General features: G+C 40.3%; 1 protein-coding gene across 1 annotated transcript in view; it reads right to left on the reverse strand.

The window, feature by feature from the left end:
• Positions 1-3680: 3680 nt before the first annotated feature.
• Positions 3681-15735, reverse strand: part of LOC126108760 (zinc finger protein 99-like) — a 178169-nt gene continuing 166114 nt past the window's right edge. Inside the window, exon 6 of the mRNA XM_049914110.1 lies at positions 3681-3812. Within this exon, the coding sequence (XP_049770067.1) occupies positions 3797-3812 (16 nt within the window). The 3' untranslated portion in view covers positions 3681-3796. The remainder of the gene's footprint in view (positions 3813-15735) is intronic.

The following is a 15735-nucleotide window of genomic DNA, read 5'->3' on the forward strand; positions in this document are numbered from 1 at the left end:
TGAAAGGAAATGTCTTTTTGTGCTCCCTCGTTTTTTTTAAGTAGATTATAAAATGGTTATTTACTGGATCTGTAGGCATAAAATATCTATATTAGTACATCTATTAAATTTTATTTTAACCAATGCTGCAGTGCAGCTAGAAACTTGATATCAAACAAAATGATCAATCTCTCAACTAGAAAGACAATAGATGTAAAATGTTTCTCATCATTTCATTCGGCATTTTAGTAAATATCATAAATTAAGACCTCCACAGTGTAATCATTTATTTTCAAGTTTGAGCATGTCGTATTTGTAATGCTTTCTACAAAGAAATGTCAATAGCGAGGTTAATGGCCTCTTTCTTCTCCACCTAATGGCTTTTTCTCAAGGCGGCTGGCACATCTGGCCGCTCACAACGCATTACGTGAAGGTCACTTAACTTTCTCACCGAAATATTTACAGCAGTTTGCGCTACAGTGACAGTCTCATATAAAAATTTCACAGGTCGAAAATTTGCGTTACAAATGTGTAGAAACAAAATCCTGTAAATGTAACAGTGTCCAAAAAATTTTCGCCGGCATTGTGATACATTCACGCATATACACACATTTCATAACTCTTAAAGTACGATTCTTGGTTTCCAACATCCTTTTCATATATCAGAGTCCCTAACCACTACTCCTTATTCCTTACCTTATTACACATGTATATATTCGTCAACATGTCAATCTTGTGGCGACACTTCAATATTTCATCATAATAAATACATAGCGTAATCAAATTCCTCATATAGCATCAGCTTATTGATCATAAACATACCTCAACAGCATAATACACATCGTCATCGTAATAATAACATCATAACACCTCAGTCAGTCTGCAGCTCGTGGTCATGCGGTAGCGTTCTCGCTTCCCACGCCCGGGTTCCCGGGTTCGATTCCCGGCGGGGTCAGGGATTTTCTCTGCCTCGTGATGACTGGGTGTTGTGTGATGTCCTTAGGTTAGTTAGGTTTAAGTAGTTCTAGGGGACTGATGACCATAGCTGTTAAGTCCCATAGTGCTCAGAGCCACACCTCAGTCAAATCTCAAAATCGTCGTAGCTTTCTGCAATAATTTCAAAACCTAAAAAAAAACCTCTGCTCATTTCAACAGTGTCATCTACCTCCAACGTACTTTAAAAATCATGATCCCATACCAAATACATTATTCAGAGCTCTCATACTATCACAGTGGTTCCGAAAAAAGTACAGACAAAATACAATTTCATAAGTGTGAAGTTATCCATCTGTGTAATTGCGTAAACATGTGTCACTGATGTAGTAAAAAAATGTTTGTTTCTCTGTTAAATAATCAGTTAGCTGTGTAATTTGTGTGTTAGAGAAATATGGTACCCATGTGTAAAGTTGTATAAGCAAATACCATATTAGCTAGAGCTCCTTGTGCTTGCCAAACACATGGTACACAAAGTAAGCGTGTACCCCCCTGAGGATTAATGTAATTATACCCTCAGGTGTTACAGATTACAGCAATGGAATGAAATGTATCACGGAAAACCTTTGTATCATTGTACTTCAAATATCCTTAAAAATAAATGTTTTAAGTACAAAATTAATCACTCAAAATGTGTACTGTAGCGCTAAACTGTGCGTCTTGTTGTAAGATAATCTCTGTGGAAGTGTCGTAGTTATCGTCCTCCGAAAGCTAAGTTCTGCAGAAGTCAATGTACTTACCTCATGATAAACAAAAGTGAAATGCTTTGCGTATAGATATCTTAGTTATTACGCTTATTGCCGTGATGAAGAAAGTACTGTGCTGTAACGTATTGTTGTGCTACGGAAAAGGCTGTCTCATTGTAGCTATACCACAAAAGCTACTAATAGAACATGTTTTACTTTCCAGAATAATACAGAAAAACAGTGCAGATGTAAAACAGATACAGTGCAAAAGCAATAATATAAATTGTGTCACTCATTAGTAGCATCATGATATAATCGTGTAGCTGTCAAAGAAACCAAATACTAAGTCATCTTTAATCTCACAGAAAGTACTTCAAATAAAGAATGTCTTTTCAACTAAACCAAAATGTTGCATTAAAATCTCATTAGCAGTATATGTAAGCCTTATAGTCGTTACGTAATCGTGCAATTAACAAGCAAGAATGTATACACACAGTAACACCGTGTCCTCTGTTCATTATAACAATGCATTCATAATTTCTGTTTAAATATGTTCCCTAGGTTTTAGACTGGATAGAGAACTTCAAAACATTGTTGCATGTTAACAGATTCTAAGTCTGACAAAGCATACTAGTAATGTAAAGTGAAACATTTTATAACAAAGACTAAGTTAAAAAAACAGATTATCTCTCAATAAACGGTTTTACATGTGAAATGTGGTGCAATCCTTTACTCTTCATAGTACTGAGAGTTTGAACTTGAATGCAATTATCATGCGGTATACGTCGGTAAATAATACTGGAATTTTTCTCAAGGTTAGCCTCTATGTTATTTTTCTCTGAGCCAGCCGGCGCACGTGGCTGCCTGCGGTGCGAGTCATTGTCTGTCTCTTTGTTGGCGTGCGTCGTTATTGGGATTAGGAGACCTAACTTTTACAAATCACTTACCTCACCAAAAATCTTCGTTACTCGAACTACTGCAGTACAGCGAGCGCCACTACTGCCAGGTAAATAAAAGATTCAAACTACTGAAGGCACTAACTATTAATAGGCATAGTTAGCAAATGAAAGATTTTGATAGAGAACAAACAATGTATTTACCTCAATAGTGTTCAAAAGTCATAATGTATATAGCAGTTCATGACATCCAGTCTTACAAATTTCAAAACTCCGCCATTTCTCTCCCCACATCCACCACTGCTGGCGGCTCACCTCCAACTGCTCAATGCTACACGCTGCTGACATCCATCTGACCAACACTACAATGGCATACAACAATGCAAACTAGCCACAGACTGCACACAGCACAGCCAGTGATTTTTCATACAGAGCGTTACGTGGCGTTACCAATAAGAAAACCTAAACAGCCTACTTACAATTGGGTTGGAGGAGCGCCGAGTTCATAAACACGAAAGAGAATGCTGTGTAGCCAGCCAACTCGCTGCACGCCCAGGTGTCAATATCGAGGACAGTAATTGGGTCAATTACTCCATCCAAGCAACACCAAAATATTACACCGACCTACTGGGGAAGAATAACTGCAGACGTCAGTGGCAGAATGCAATTAAGGACCGGCTGTCAACTCGTCAACATCGACCATCGTGAAGCGTTGGAACGTGGAGTGTGTGCCACTTACTGCAGACACCAGTTCGGAGTCATCACTGCCTCCGCAATCATCGTAATAGTCATCATCGTAATGCAGGTCATCACCTAGGAGGTGCCAGAGTGACGCCGCCGCCGTAACTATCGTTATGGTAATGATATTAAGATGAGTACATTGCGAAGTTGTTATGATCCTGGGGTGAAAGCAAATCTTAGAAGATATAATTGGTGCATCCGGACACGGAAGAAGAAGAAGCAAATCTTAAACAGGACATTACAGTGAAAATTTGAATGAATTAGGATCATTTCTTAAAAAAAAAAAAAGCGAGTTCGTGTACTACAGCACTAAATAAAACTAATATACTTGGTTACAAACAATTTACTTTTTACTTTGCTTTAAAGAAGTATTTTGTGGGTGTACCTTGTGTCTTTGTTATTACAAAGATTATTTTGTTCATCTATTTATGTTGTTATTCCATCTGTCATGGAGAAGAATACATGCGTATACTGTGTTTTGTTGCGCCAAAGCTCCATCTTTCACAGCAAACAGCTCCTGCAACCAAAGCAGTCAAATGACGTCGTAGGCAGGTGTCTCAGGATCTCTCAAACACAAAGCATACTGAGGCAAGAATAATTATTCAGTAAGCTGACGCTGTAGAAGACACCTCCCAGAGCCTCTGAAAAAAGGAATCGCTAAATGTTATGGCACAAGCAGGGCTTCTGTAGGTGCCGAGATGATGGGAAAGCTGGGACAAATGATGTCATGCCTGTCCAACAGATTTTCCTGGCACCTCCAGCCTATTATATTGTAGTGGCCAGGAGCATTGTGGTTTCAAATACTCTGCTTGGTCAGGCTTGCTATTATACAAGTGTAACTCAAACAGACATTATGCGGTCATCACTACCTGCTAGCTATGAGGGAAGGTCCATACCACTCTTTGAATAGGGATGAATCAGTAAGCTACCATCACTGGACTCTGTCTACAATAGCCACATGTCTCTGCTCCTGCTAAGTCTGGATGGTGTCCACATGGTACTTCTCCACTGGTGTGACACCCACTTGGTATTTGCCAACAGACGTTAGTCGTCTTCCTAGCGGCATGGGGATTTGAGACTGGGTCTTCTAGCTGTCCAGTCGTCACAGCCTCTAAAGGAAAACAATGTCACTGTTCATCATCCTGAGCAGGGACACAGCACTGCTGTCATCCATGCTGGGTGCTGTGGTTTGACTCCACCTGCCCCAGTATGCTTCAAACTGAGCAGCATAAACAGACCAGCTGCTGTGACTGAATTTTCTGTCCACCACTGTCTGCTGCACACCAGCTGGCGCTAGCACTTCTGCTATTGTGCTGACCGCACTATTCCACTGGATGTCATCATTGTCTGAGGGAACATGCAATGCACTGTCTGTTGTATGCGTCACTGATGACACCAGAAGACCTCTGCAGACTGAAGTAAGCATACATCACAAAGGATGGTTGCCATCTCCCCTGCATCACCTCCACTGCAGTAGCTTGATAGGATATATAGGGACTATTCATCCAGTACGGTTTCCATGATGAACAATCATGACAACCTCCACCATCCCACTGAAACCAGGCCCAGGGTGGTGAATTGCAAACATCGTGACTTGTCACGACTAGCCACATATCCACCATGGCGGTCATGCAGCCCAGCTGCTACAGTTTCAAGTTATAAATATACCAGGTGATCAAAAAGTCAGTATAAATTTGAAAACTGAATAAATCACGGAGTAATGTAGATAGAGAGGTACAAACTGACACACATGCTTGGAATGACATGGGGTTTTACTAGAACCAAGAAAATACAAAAGTTCAAAAAATGTCTGACAGATCATATGATCAGAATAGCAGTAATTAGGATAATAAAGTAAGACAAAGCAAAGGTGATGTTCTTTACAGGAAGTGCTTAATATGTCCACCATCATTCCTCAACAATAGCTGTAGTCGAGGAATAATGTTGTGAACAGCAGTTTAAAGCATGTCCAGAGTTATGGTGATGCATTGGCGTCGGATGTTGTCTTTCAGCATCCCGATACACTTGCGGCTTCAGGTAACCCCAAAGCTAATAATTGCATGGACTGAGGTCTGGGGACCTGGGAGGCCAAGCATGACGAAAGTGGCGGCTGAGCACACGATCATCACCAAACGACGCGCGCAAGAGATCTTTCACGCTTCTAGCGATATGGGATGGAGCACCATCCTGCATAAACATCGTACATTCCAGCAGGTGTTTATCAGCCAGGCTGAGGATGATGCGATTATGTAACATATTGGCGTACCTCTCACATGTCACAGTAGCAGTTACAAAACCAGAATCACACATTTCCTCGAAGAAAAAAGGCCCGATAAAGGTAGATGTGGTAACTCCAACCCATACCATGACTTTCTCGTCGTGCAATGGAGTTTCCACGACAGTTCTAGGATTTTCGGTAGCCCAAATTCTGCAGTTGTGGGCGTTGACAGACCCTCGAAGCATGAAATGAGCTTCGTCGGTCCACAACACGTTACTCAACCAATCGTCATCTTCCGCCATCTTTTGAAACGCCCACACCGCAAATGCCCTCCGCTTCATTAAATCGCCAGGCAACAGTTCATGATGCCGATGGATTTTGTACGGTTAGCATCGGAGGGTACGGCTAAGTGCCAACCAAACAGTAGTGTACGGAATGCCAGTGCGACTTGCGACTGGACGACCGCTGACTTCCCCGTGCATAGACGAACCCGCTACAGTCTTCATTTTTTCCTGAACTGCCTCAGCTGAATTACGCCTTGTGCTCGGTCGGCCACTACGGGTCTATCGAGTAAACTACCCGTGGCTTCGAACTTCTAAATCATTCTCCCCACAGCTGCATTTGTCAACGCACCTTTACCCATTCGAATCCCCTTCCTATGGCGATAGGATCGTAACGCTGAACTAGCACATTCCCCATTGTGATAATACAGCTTCACTAAAAGCGCCTTTTCAGGTAACGTCAACATGCTGCGACTGCTGGCGCATATGATTCTCCCTCTCATTACAGCTCCTTTTATACACTATTGTCATGCGCAGTCACTGACGTTTTGCTGCCCAGCGCCGTCTGTCGGACATTTTGTCAACTTTGTTTTTTTTCTAATAAAACCCGACGTCATTCCAAGCATGTGTGTCAATTTTTACCTCTCTATCTACATTATTCCGTGGTTTATTAAGTTTTCAAATTTATACTGACTTTTTGATCACCCGGTGTTTGTGTGGTGTCTGCTCTGTCATACACGGTCAGCAGGATAGACAGCACTCAGATGTATACTTTTCTGCAAAATCACAACGGCTCCTTGATTTTTGTGTCGGTGTAGATGCAGTAATATCGTCCGCATTCCTATGGAAATCGGTAATTAATGAGTAGATGGTAAATGGAAGAGTGACACTGCGTTGCAGCGTGCGATAAGTCATAAATCTCAGTCAGTCAGCGACTGTGTCCGGATGGCTCCACTCATATAAAGGAGTAAATCTGGGTTCGAGTCCTAGTCCAGCACAAATTTCCAACATTTCACGTTGCATTACCACAATACCCTGTGCATCTGAAAGTCAGTAATTCCCACCAACCACTTACCTCTCTTTCCCCGTTCTCTATTTCATTTAAAAGTTTCAGGTTATTTAAGTAACAACTGAAATACTTGTGCATGCACTTGGAAATCATTATTTTTTTTTTTTGGTTACTCTTGCAGAAGTGTTTTACACATGCAGCCTTTGAACTTTAAAGCGCAAATACTACTTTGTTTATTTAGTTGCCTCGATATTCCATTTCTCGTGGAAAATAAACCATCAGGTTATTCTGTTTCAAGATTTTTTAAGAAGTTAACCGATATTCAGATTCAGTTTGTCTAAAGCATCACATATCGAATACAACTCTTGTGCTGGGGTTGGTTGTTTGTTAGTAAGTATTTTACCTTTGTGTAAATTGCAAGGTGGCAGATACCAGTGGTAGTCTTCTTTTTCTTCTTTCTATCCGTCTCCTTCTTCTTGTGCTAGAAGCAAAATATATTTATGTCAACCTCTATAATTCTTGTATACTGTTTTCTGGATCTCTGTGTTGTCAGACTTGTAGTTATCACAAAAACTGTCAGATTTGTAATACTTTATGTATGAAGAATTCTTTGGGAGTGTGAAAGATGTAAGATGTATCAAGTTCATCTTACAAATTATTCCTTTTTGATGTCTGCTATTTATGAGGGATAATTTTAGAGGGATGGGAATTAGTTTTCATAATTTTGCCGGTCACAAGAATTTCGACGTTTATCTGCAGGGCTACCATTCCATTTTCCATTCGTTGTTTCACTTTTTTGCCGAGTATCGGAGGTGGAGTTCACATTTCCGAACAATTACTTTATTTGATTAATTCATAGACTACCAGTACCTCAAGATAAACTTAAACAAGCAACCCTTTGTGAACGCAATTCTGCATTGCTCTGAAGTTAAATCCAATCTGCTTCCTGTTCTTATTATTAAGCGTGTAGCACATAGCTCCATTTTTTTTTAATTCTCCCGAATAGAAGACTATTTACTGGTACCTCCAGTGATTCTTTGTAACATTGACGCCAGTGTCATGCCGGCCGTTGTGGCGGAGCGGTTCTAGGCGCTTCAGTCCGGAACCACGCTACTGCTATGGTCGTAGGTTCGAATCTTGCCTCGGGCATGGATGCGTGTGATGTCCTTTGGTTAGTTAGCTTTAAGTAGTTCTAAGTCTAGGGGACTGATGACCTCAGATGTTAAGTGCCATAGTGCCCAGAGCCATTTCAAACGCCAGTGTCATCTCTGTTCCTGTGGTCAGCGAAATCACGTGGGTTCTTGCACTGGTGGCTTTGCGTAAGTGGTTCAATTTTACCTGACAACCAAATTGATCTTTTCTCTAGCACCTCTTTGCACTTCACTGTATCATAACATTCGTCTTTCCGATGTGTCTCCACTGTGTTTTAGTTTATGTAACAAATATCGAAAATATGATGTTACAATGCCTGTGTTGTTCAGAAATACGATATAAAGATTCTCTGGACAAGTCCGTAGGAACAGGCACTTAAGCGACTAAAGCCGTTATGAAATACATGAAATCCATTCACAGTTACAAACCGTCAGCTGTATACCCGAATGACAACAGGAAAGATCTTTACCAGACCACAGCTCGAACCAGGATTTCCTGCTTATCGCAAGCAGTCGCCTAACAATTAGGCTATGCAAGCACGAGTCATGGTCAGACCGTTTACAACTACAATATCGTTTCCGTCACATTCCGCTGCATCATCGTTTGGCACAAATCTCTACTGTAATTGGAATTTTGCACTCATGTAACTTATTTCTGTGCTGTAGGAAACCTGATTTCGTTATTGGAATTTCAAGTTCATTTTTATTTCAAAGAATTTCGGGATTAATATTCCGTAGGCCTTCGATGTCAAGAAGTGTGTAAATATGAAACAAAACATGAAACACTTATGCAATTCTGTAAGGTCAGTTATGGATACAGAATAACGTAACAATTTCGTTTTCTTTTCTTCTTTTTTTATAATACATGACAAGCGAATGATAATGGTTTATTCTATGACTACTACTGTAGTCGTCTATTAGGTCTACAACTTTGCTTCCGCCCTTTTGCAATAGACGGCAGTAGTGGAAAGTAGTGGTGCAAGTCGTACGTCGTTAAGTGTCATACAGCAAGCTTAGGCACTGGAGTACATAAGGCCATCAAAATATTAGTCGAATTTTGATTGCAGTTACTCTCGACTCAATGTATCAGCTAACGAGCCCAATAATCGTCACCTGCGGGAGGTTTTAATTTTCTCCTTTGATATGAAGAAATTTGCGGCTGAGGTTCATAAAAAGCTGGGTAAGACCTATGATGAGACGCCTGTTAGTGGCAGAACTTCACAGAAAATGGTTTCCATGCTTCACGATTGGTGATTTTGACGTCGAAGACCGGCATGGTTGTGAAAGAGAGAAAGCTTTCGATGCTACTGCAACCGGCGGGAACAATCACAGGAGATAGTTATCGAAAGCAATAGATGTGTCTGAGCCGAGAACCGGAAGACAAACGGTCACACTAGAGCGATAGGCATGAAAAAATGAGTTTACAGCATGACAGTGCGCGACCCCATGTCGAAAATCCCGTCAAAACATTCCTGCAAACGTTGAAATGGGAGGTTCTACCCCACCCGCTGTATTCTCCAGATATTCCTCCCTCCGACTGCCAACTTTCTCGATCTATGAGACACGACCTAGCTGAGTAGCACTTACAGTCATGTGAACATGTGCAAACTTGGATCGATTCACGGCTCCCCTCAAAGAATCCCCAGTTTGCCCACTGTGGGATTCGTATGCTACCCTAAAACTGGAAGAAAGCAGTGGCCAGCGATGGCCAATACTTCGACTAGTAAATTTTTTGTAAGTTTTTCACAATAAAGTCTCGAACTTCGAGAAAAAATGGCAGATGCAAAGTTGTAGACTGAGTATTTGTTGTATATTTTATTGGGTTACATTATTTTTTACTTATGTACCTAAATGTGACTATGTGATATATGATGGTCACGATGTTTGATAAAGATATTTACTGGTTTTTCACACTTGTTTACATTTATCATCAGATTGTCTTTGTCATAAATGCTTTGTTAAGTTGTGCTTGCTATAGTTTCATTTGAGTATTAGGTTTTGCCGTAAGAGGGTTTGATAAACTGTTCACAATCAGGTTCAGATTTTCTTTGTGCTACCACTGTTGTGGATTGGCTAGGGAGCCAACCGGCTATGAGAGGAAGCCGAAAGGCACGCGTTTCAGCTCACGCAGGCTGGCGTGAGGTCTGGAACAGGACAAGGAAGTTAGACTTTAGCAAATAAGGACGTAGCTGTTGGAATACTTAACTTTAATCCGTAAATGGTGAACATCGCTCTTGACGATACATGTTTTACAGCATCAATAGTAACTGGTAATGCCGCCTTGCTAGGTCGTAGCAAATGACGTAGTTGAAGGCTATGCTAACTATCGTCTCGGCAAATGAGAGCGTATTTTGTCAGTGAACGATCGCTAGCAAAGTCGGCTGTATAACTGGGGCGGGTGCTAGGAAGTCTCTCTAGACCTGCCATGTGGCGGCGCTCGGTCTGCAATCACTGATAGTGGCGACACGTGGGTCCGACGTATACTAACGGACCGCGGCCGATTTAAAGGCTACCACCTAGCAAGTGTGGTGTCTGGCGGTGACACCACAACCACTGTACTAGAATAATTCTCTTTTTTTGTTTCCTGGGATTTAATTATATAATGGTTATGTAGTTGCAGCTATTAAGGTCAAGAAGTTTGGCGGGACATACATGTATATACTTGTTTCTCATTTTCTGTGAACTCTCAGTGAGAATTTCTATTTTCATGTTAACGTGTCATGGAGTAAACACCGGATAAAAAAAATCTTAAAATTCCATCAATTTTTAAAATTATTATACCTTCTGGACAGCGTAAAGTATTCTCTTCACGCTATTTGCCCCGACAGTTTTATGTCTGTTGTGTGGGTCCCTAATTAGTTTTGATTAATGTTAATTCCCACTCTTAAAATAGAAATTGCTTAATACGCTTATTCATTGGTATTGTCTTATTATTACGAATCTGATTATGTTCATGTGAGTGTTTGAGATATTGTACATTTTCAGCAGCTCACTTTAGTAATCAATTTAGAATATCATATCACCTAAGCCAGAAACTGTAAAGGCCAGCAAAGCATTTTGTTATGCACGTATGTTTTTATATTTCTGTTGTTGCAAAGTGAAGTGAACTGAGTCTGACCAAACTCAGTTACACTTTAAATATAATTTATTTAAAGGATCCATTCACCTATGTCTCTCATGTCTTGTCGAAACTGTGAATGATGAACAACTCTAGATGTCACTCGAATCAGTGGTCCCTTTATGTTAATAATTTTTATCTTTTCGTTTCTCATTAAGTTTCACCTTCTGTGCCTAGTTTTTGTATTGAGGTATATGCCACTACATGAGTGCTGTTTTGGTGTATCAAAACTCAAGGGCAGCTCTGAGACCTTGCAAAGTTACAGCATAGGCCAGTATTTATTCAATAACTACACAGAATGGGTAGGGACAACGGTTCCCATACCTATCTGGACATACATGTGAGTTATGCTTTTGTAATTTGATTCAGCTAAAGGGAAGACGTCTTACGCCAGGTGTTTTCAGATTAGCTAGTACTACAGGCCAGAAACTCCTCACTGTGACTATGTAAGCATCGCATCAATGGAAGAAAATTCGATGTCATTTGTTTCGCAAAGATTCATTTTATTTATGTTTTATGCTCTTCTTATTTTAAAACATGTTTGGTGGGGCTAATGACTTAAAGTAAAGAATTTCACTGACGCAAAGCATGTACTGTAAAATACCCAACCCACTGACGACTAAACAATGCTGTTCCCCACAGGCCCACGTGCGGCTCTTGTTACTGGAACTGCTCTGCTGTGGAAGTGTGCCACTTCAGAAATAATTTTCAGTAAAATAAGTTATTATTTCGAATATGGATCCCTGTGTCGCAGTTCCATATAGATTGGCGTGACTCAATAGTTGTTTAAGGGCAGAGACACTCCTTTCCAGGCAAGAGTGAAAGGTAGGTGAAAAAGTTTACTATAGTGAACAGTGAGTGGTGTGCCGCCATCATATCAACTGCGCGAGCTGCGGTTTGTCCATCACTGGTTTAGGCCATCTGCAACAGCCGCTTTCGTGTTTTGTCTCTGTTACGGAGCAGAAAACACAACCTTGATGTTCTTGAGATGGGAAACTCCACCTTATGGAGTGTGCCAATGTAACCTATATTAGGGCTATAATCCCACACTTTAGTGATAACTCTCAACTGCCTATGAGACAGAACTCTTTGACTGTAATTATGTCTCAGTGGACCTCGACACAAACATTAGTTCTATTCTAACCTCAAGGCATTTCGCATGGTTTACATTGCAGAAAATAGTAGTCCTGCGAACACAGGTGACAGTATTTTATGCTGAGGTTTTATGAGTTTTTCTTAAGGATATAATGTTTCATTGTTGGTATCACATTCCTGAAAGCCTCCTACTGTGGTGCCTCTTCCACAATTGATACTTATTTGTTCTCTAGAAGTTATTACTTTAGACGGAGCTTCAATTGTGTCTGAAGAGAAAACGGTTACTGGCAGAAATGTAAAAAGGTAATGAGTGTTTAACAATTTGAATTATAGCAATATCTGTTGAAAATCAGTTGATCAGACGCTACAAAAAGAAGCTTAACTTAAAGAATCGATGCAGTGGGATATTCATGTACCCTGATCACATATTTTTACATGAAACGACTACATCCGAAAGCTCTCTCATATTCCATGAACCGTAGCCAAAGACTTAAAACTACATAGATGTGCAATTTCACTGCTATAACTTGCAGAAATTTATACGAATTATAAATGAGTGACCTATGTAAGTAGCCTATGTGGTGCACAGTATTATCTTACCCCTTACACATGAAACACGATCAGTTAATTAAATAAATAATTTAACCTCGTTAAATGGGCAACTCACTCATAAACATTAATCACAAGAGAATTTTAATAAAAGGAACAACATTTATACACAAAACGTAAATGAGTAACATGCATCAGAAATTATTTTTCTACTTTTATATTTTAACGAGGAGCCGTTTTTTAATATTTAAATGGCACTTGTATCATATTCCAGCATACTTAGTTCAATCCAGTTTCTTAGTTCAATCAAGTAATTCCAAACGAAGCGAACTGCAGTTATGCAAAGGACACCATGTACGAGGTTAAGTCAAATTATCCAAATCTTCCACAAAATTAACTTTTGCAGGAGTCATATGCATTCCTTGAAAGCATACTTACAGTTGGTACTACTGTGGTAACATGCAACTCACTTGATCTTTATTGCAACAGAAGTGAGCTGGCAGTGGCAGCACAAAAATATCCCCTCCATTAGCAATATGCACAAACGAACAACAAGGAGCAGTGATACGGTTATTTGGTCATAAGGAGTGAAAGGGCCTGAAATTCATGGTAGACTATTAGCACAGTACAGGGACAGTAAATTGCTGTGATGAAGTTCTTTCAGGTGGGTCGATAATTCAAATGTGGCTAGACAAAACCGACTCACAAACAGGAAGCACGGCGCCTGTCAACGCCCAAAAATGCCGAAAAAATGGAGCAAGCTCAATTGACGGTTTTGACGAAAAGTCAGATTACTATCGATGGCATAATGTTTACATTGAATGTCAGTCATGGTTCTGCCGATACCATCATCTGTGATGAACTTGTGACGCCTGACAGCTCACTGAAGAACACAAACTTAGGTGTCTTGAGGTCAGCCAATACTTACTCGACCATTAGAACAGAGAAGGCGAGCCATTTTTGGAAATAATAGTGACACGTGATGAAACGTGTGCTCATCATTATTAGACACAATCAAAATGCCAGAGTATGGAGTGGAAGCACCCATAATGACCAGTGAAGAAAAAATTATAGCCTGCAACATCAGCAGGAACAGTTATGCAAACTGTGTTTTGGGATGCAAAAGGAATATTACATGGAGAAGGGGAAAACCATCAACAAAGTTTATTACTATGCGTTGTTGACTAGCAAACATAAACCAGCAATGGAAAAGATCTTTTGTCACGGTAAGTTTTGCTGTTACACAGTAACGCCCATTCTCACATGGCTCGTCTCACACTTGACACAATCCAGAAATTATGGAACATCCACCTTCAATCAAGATCATTCTCCATCAGACTTTTATTCGTTTGGATCGCTGAAAAACGCTTTGCGAGGTCATCGATTTTCCTGAGACACAGAGGTGCCAGAAGTGGTGCATCATTGGCAACCAATTGCAAACCAATGACTTCACAACCACTGTAAACCTTTTGGGCAGACATACTCAAGCTTGTTGACGGCTGGACCAAGTGAATTTCAAAGAAATAAGACTATATTGAAAAATAATGTGTAAAGCAAACTGTATTTCCTAAGTAAATGGAGTGTCTCATCAAAAGTCCGAATAATTTTTGACTTACCCTCATAAAACTGTACCCTTGTCATTTATGTTTCAATCTGGACCCCAGTGAGAAACGATGTTGGTCTAACCACGTATTGACTTATGCTTGAAAATCAAACAGGACCTGCCAGTCGTTCTGAACTCATTTCTGGAACAGACATGTCAGCTATTATCGTGTGCTGGAAAATTTTTGTTAATGTTTATAGGTTGGTAGGTTGGTTACATGTCAGAAATTTTAGCTTTACTACAATGGTGTGTGTGTGTGTGTGTGTGTGTTGTTTTTATGAAATTAACAACTATAAAATTAATGGTTTTTTTAATTAATAGCTTGACATTCAGTTACTGTGTAATTCCCACACAGTAAACTATGTACTTCCTGTAGCGTATCGACTGTATTCGGTAAAAAATACGTCAGAGCTGCAACAGAGACAGCCGCAGGTGGGCGAGAGCGTTATGCATTGCAAAGCAAAACTCGGCCAAGTGGCGTTGTGAAGCAGAGCCATCTGGGCGCGGAGTAGCAACCTTCGGTTGTGAAAATTGAAAGGTGGCTACACTGTATGATAGGTGGCTACACTGAGCCACAGCGCCAAAAATCGCGCCAGAGAGAGTATTGTTTCGCCGCCTCCACTGGCAGTGCTCATTGAGAGGTAGCGGCAGGCAGTTCTTGCCGAGCAGTTGTGGTGGACACTGCTTGTAGCGGAAGTTGAGATGAGATGTGGTAGTGCAGAGTGTTGTTCCATGTTTTATGCAGTGGTTTGATGGGAGAGATAGCAGATGTTGATCCAATGGAGATATTCTAATGATCTGAGTGCTTTTCGTCAATATAAATTAAGGTAACTAACTACTGTTCTTTATTTTCTTATTATTTGTGTGTCCTGAATAATGCTTCATTACAGGTTCAGTCAACAAAGCATCTGGCTTGTGTTCTTGTATTAGAGTGTAATTCTGCTTTCCTTACGCAATTATAGTATTTCTAATTTCCTTTTATCACGTCAGTATAATTGCTATTTAAAATTTCTTGTCTTGTTGAAAAAGAACCGTGCCAGATGTGTACGTTGAGTCATACTACCACACACAGAACAGCTACACTTGAGTTTGTTGTTTCGTAGGTTTTATAGTTGCTGGGGACTTAATTAATTAACTGTGTTAACGAAGAGTTTCTTTCATTGTTAGTTGTTATTCTATGCAGTTAGATTGCGTACTAAAACTAGTCAGGGCCAGCCGTTTACGAGACTTGCGTAATCGGACAGACAGCTACTAAAAAAATATTTGCATTCATATTTATTTTTATTAAGCCCCCATGCAAAATACACTTGACCTCTTAACAACAAATAATCCTGAGTTAATAACGAGCATAAAAACGGATACAGGGATCAATGAACACAGGGTTGTCGTAGCGAGGTTGAACCCCAAATCCTCCAA

Source organism: Schistocerca cancellata, chromosome 11 (assembly GCF_023864275.1).
Source record: "Schistocerca cancellata isolate TAMUIC-IGC-003103 chromosome 11, iqSchCanc2.1, whole genome shotgun sequence".
Lineage (NCBI taxonomy): Eukaryota > Metazoa > Arthropoda > Insecta > Orthoptera > Acrididae > Schistocerca > Schistocerca cancellata.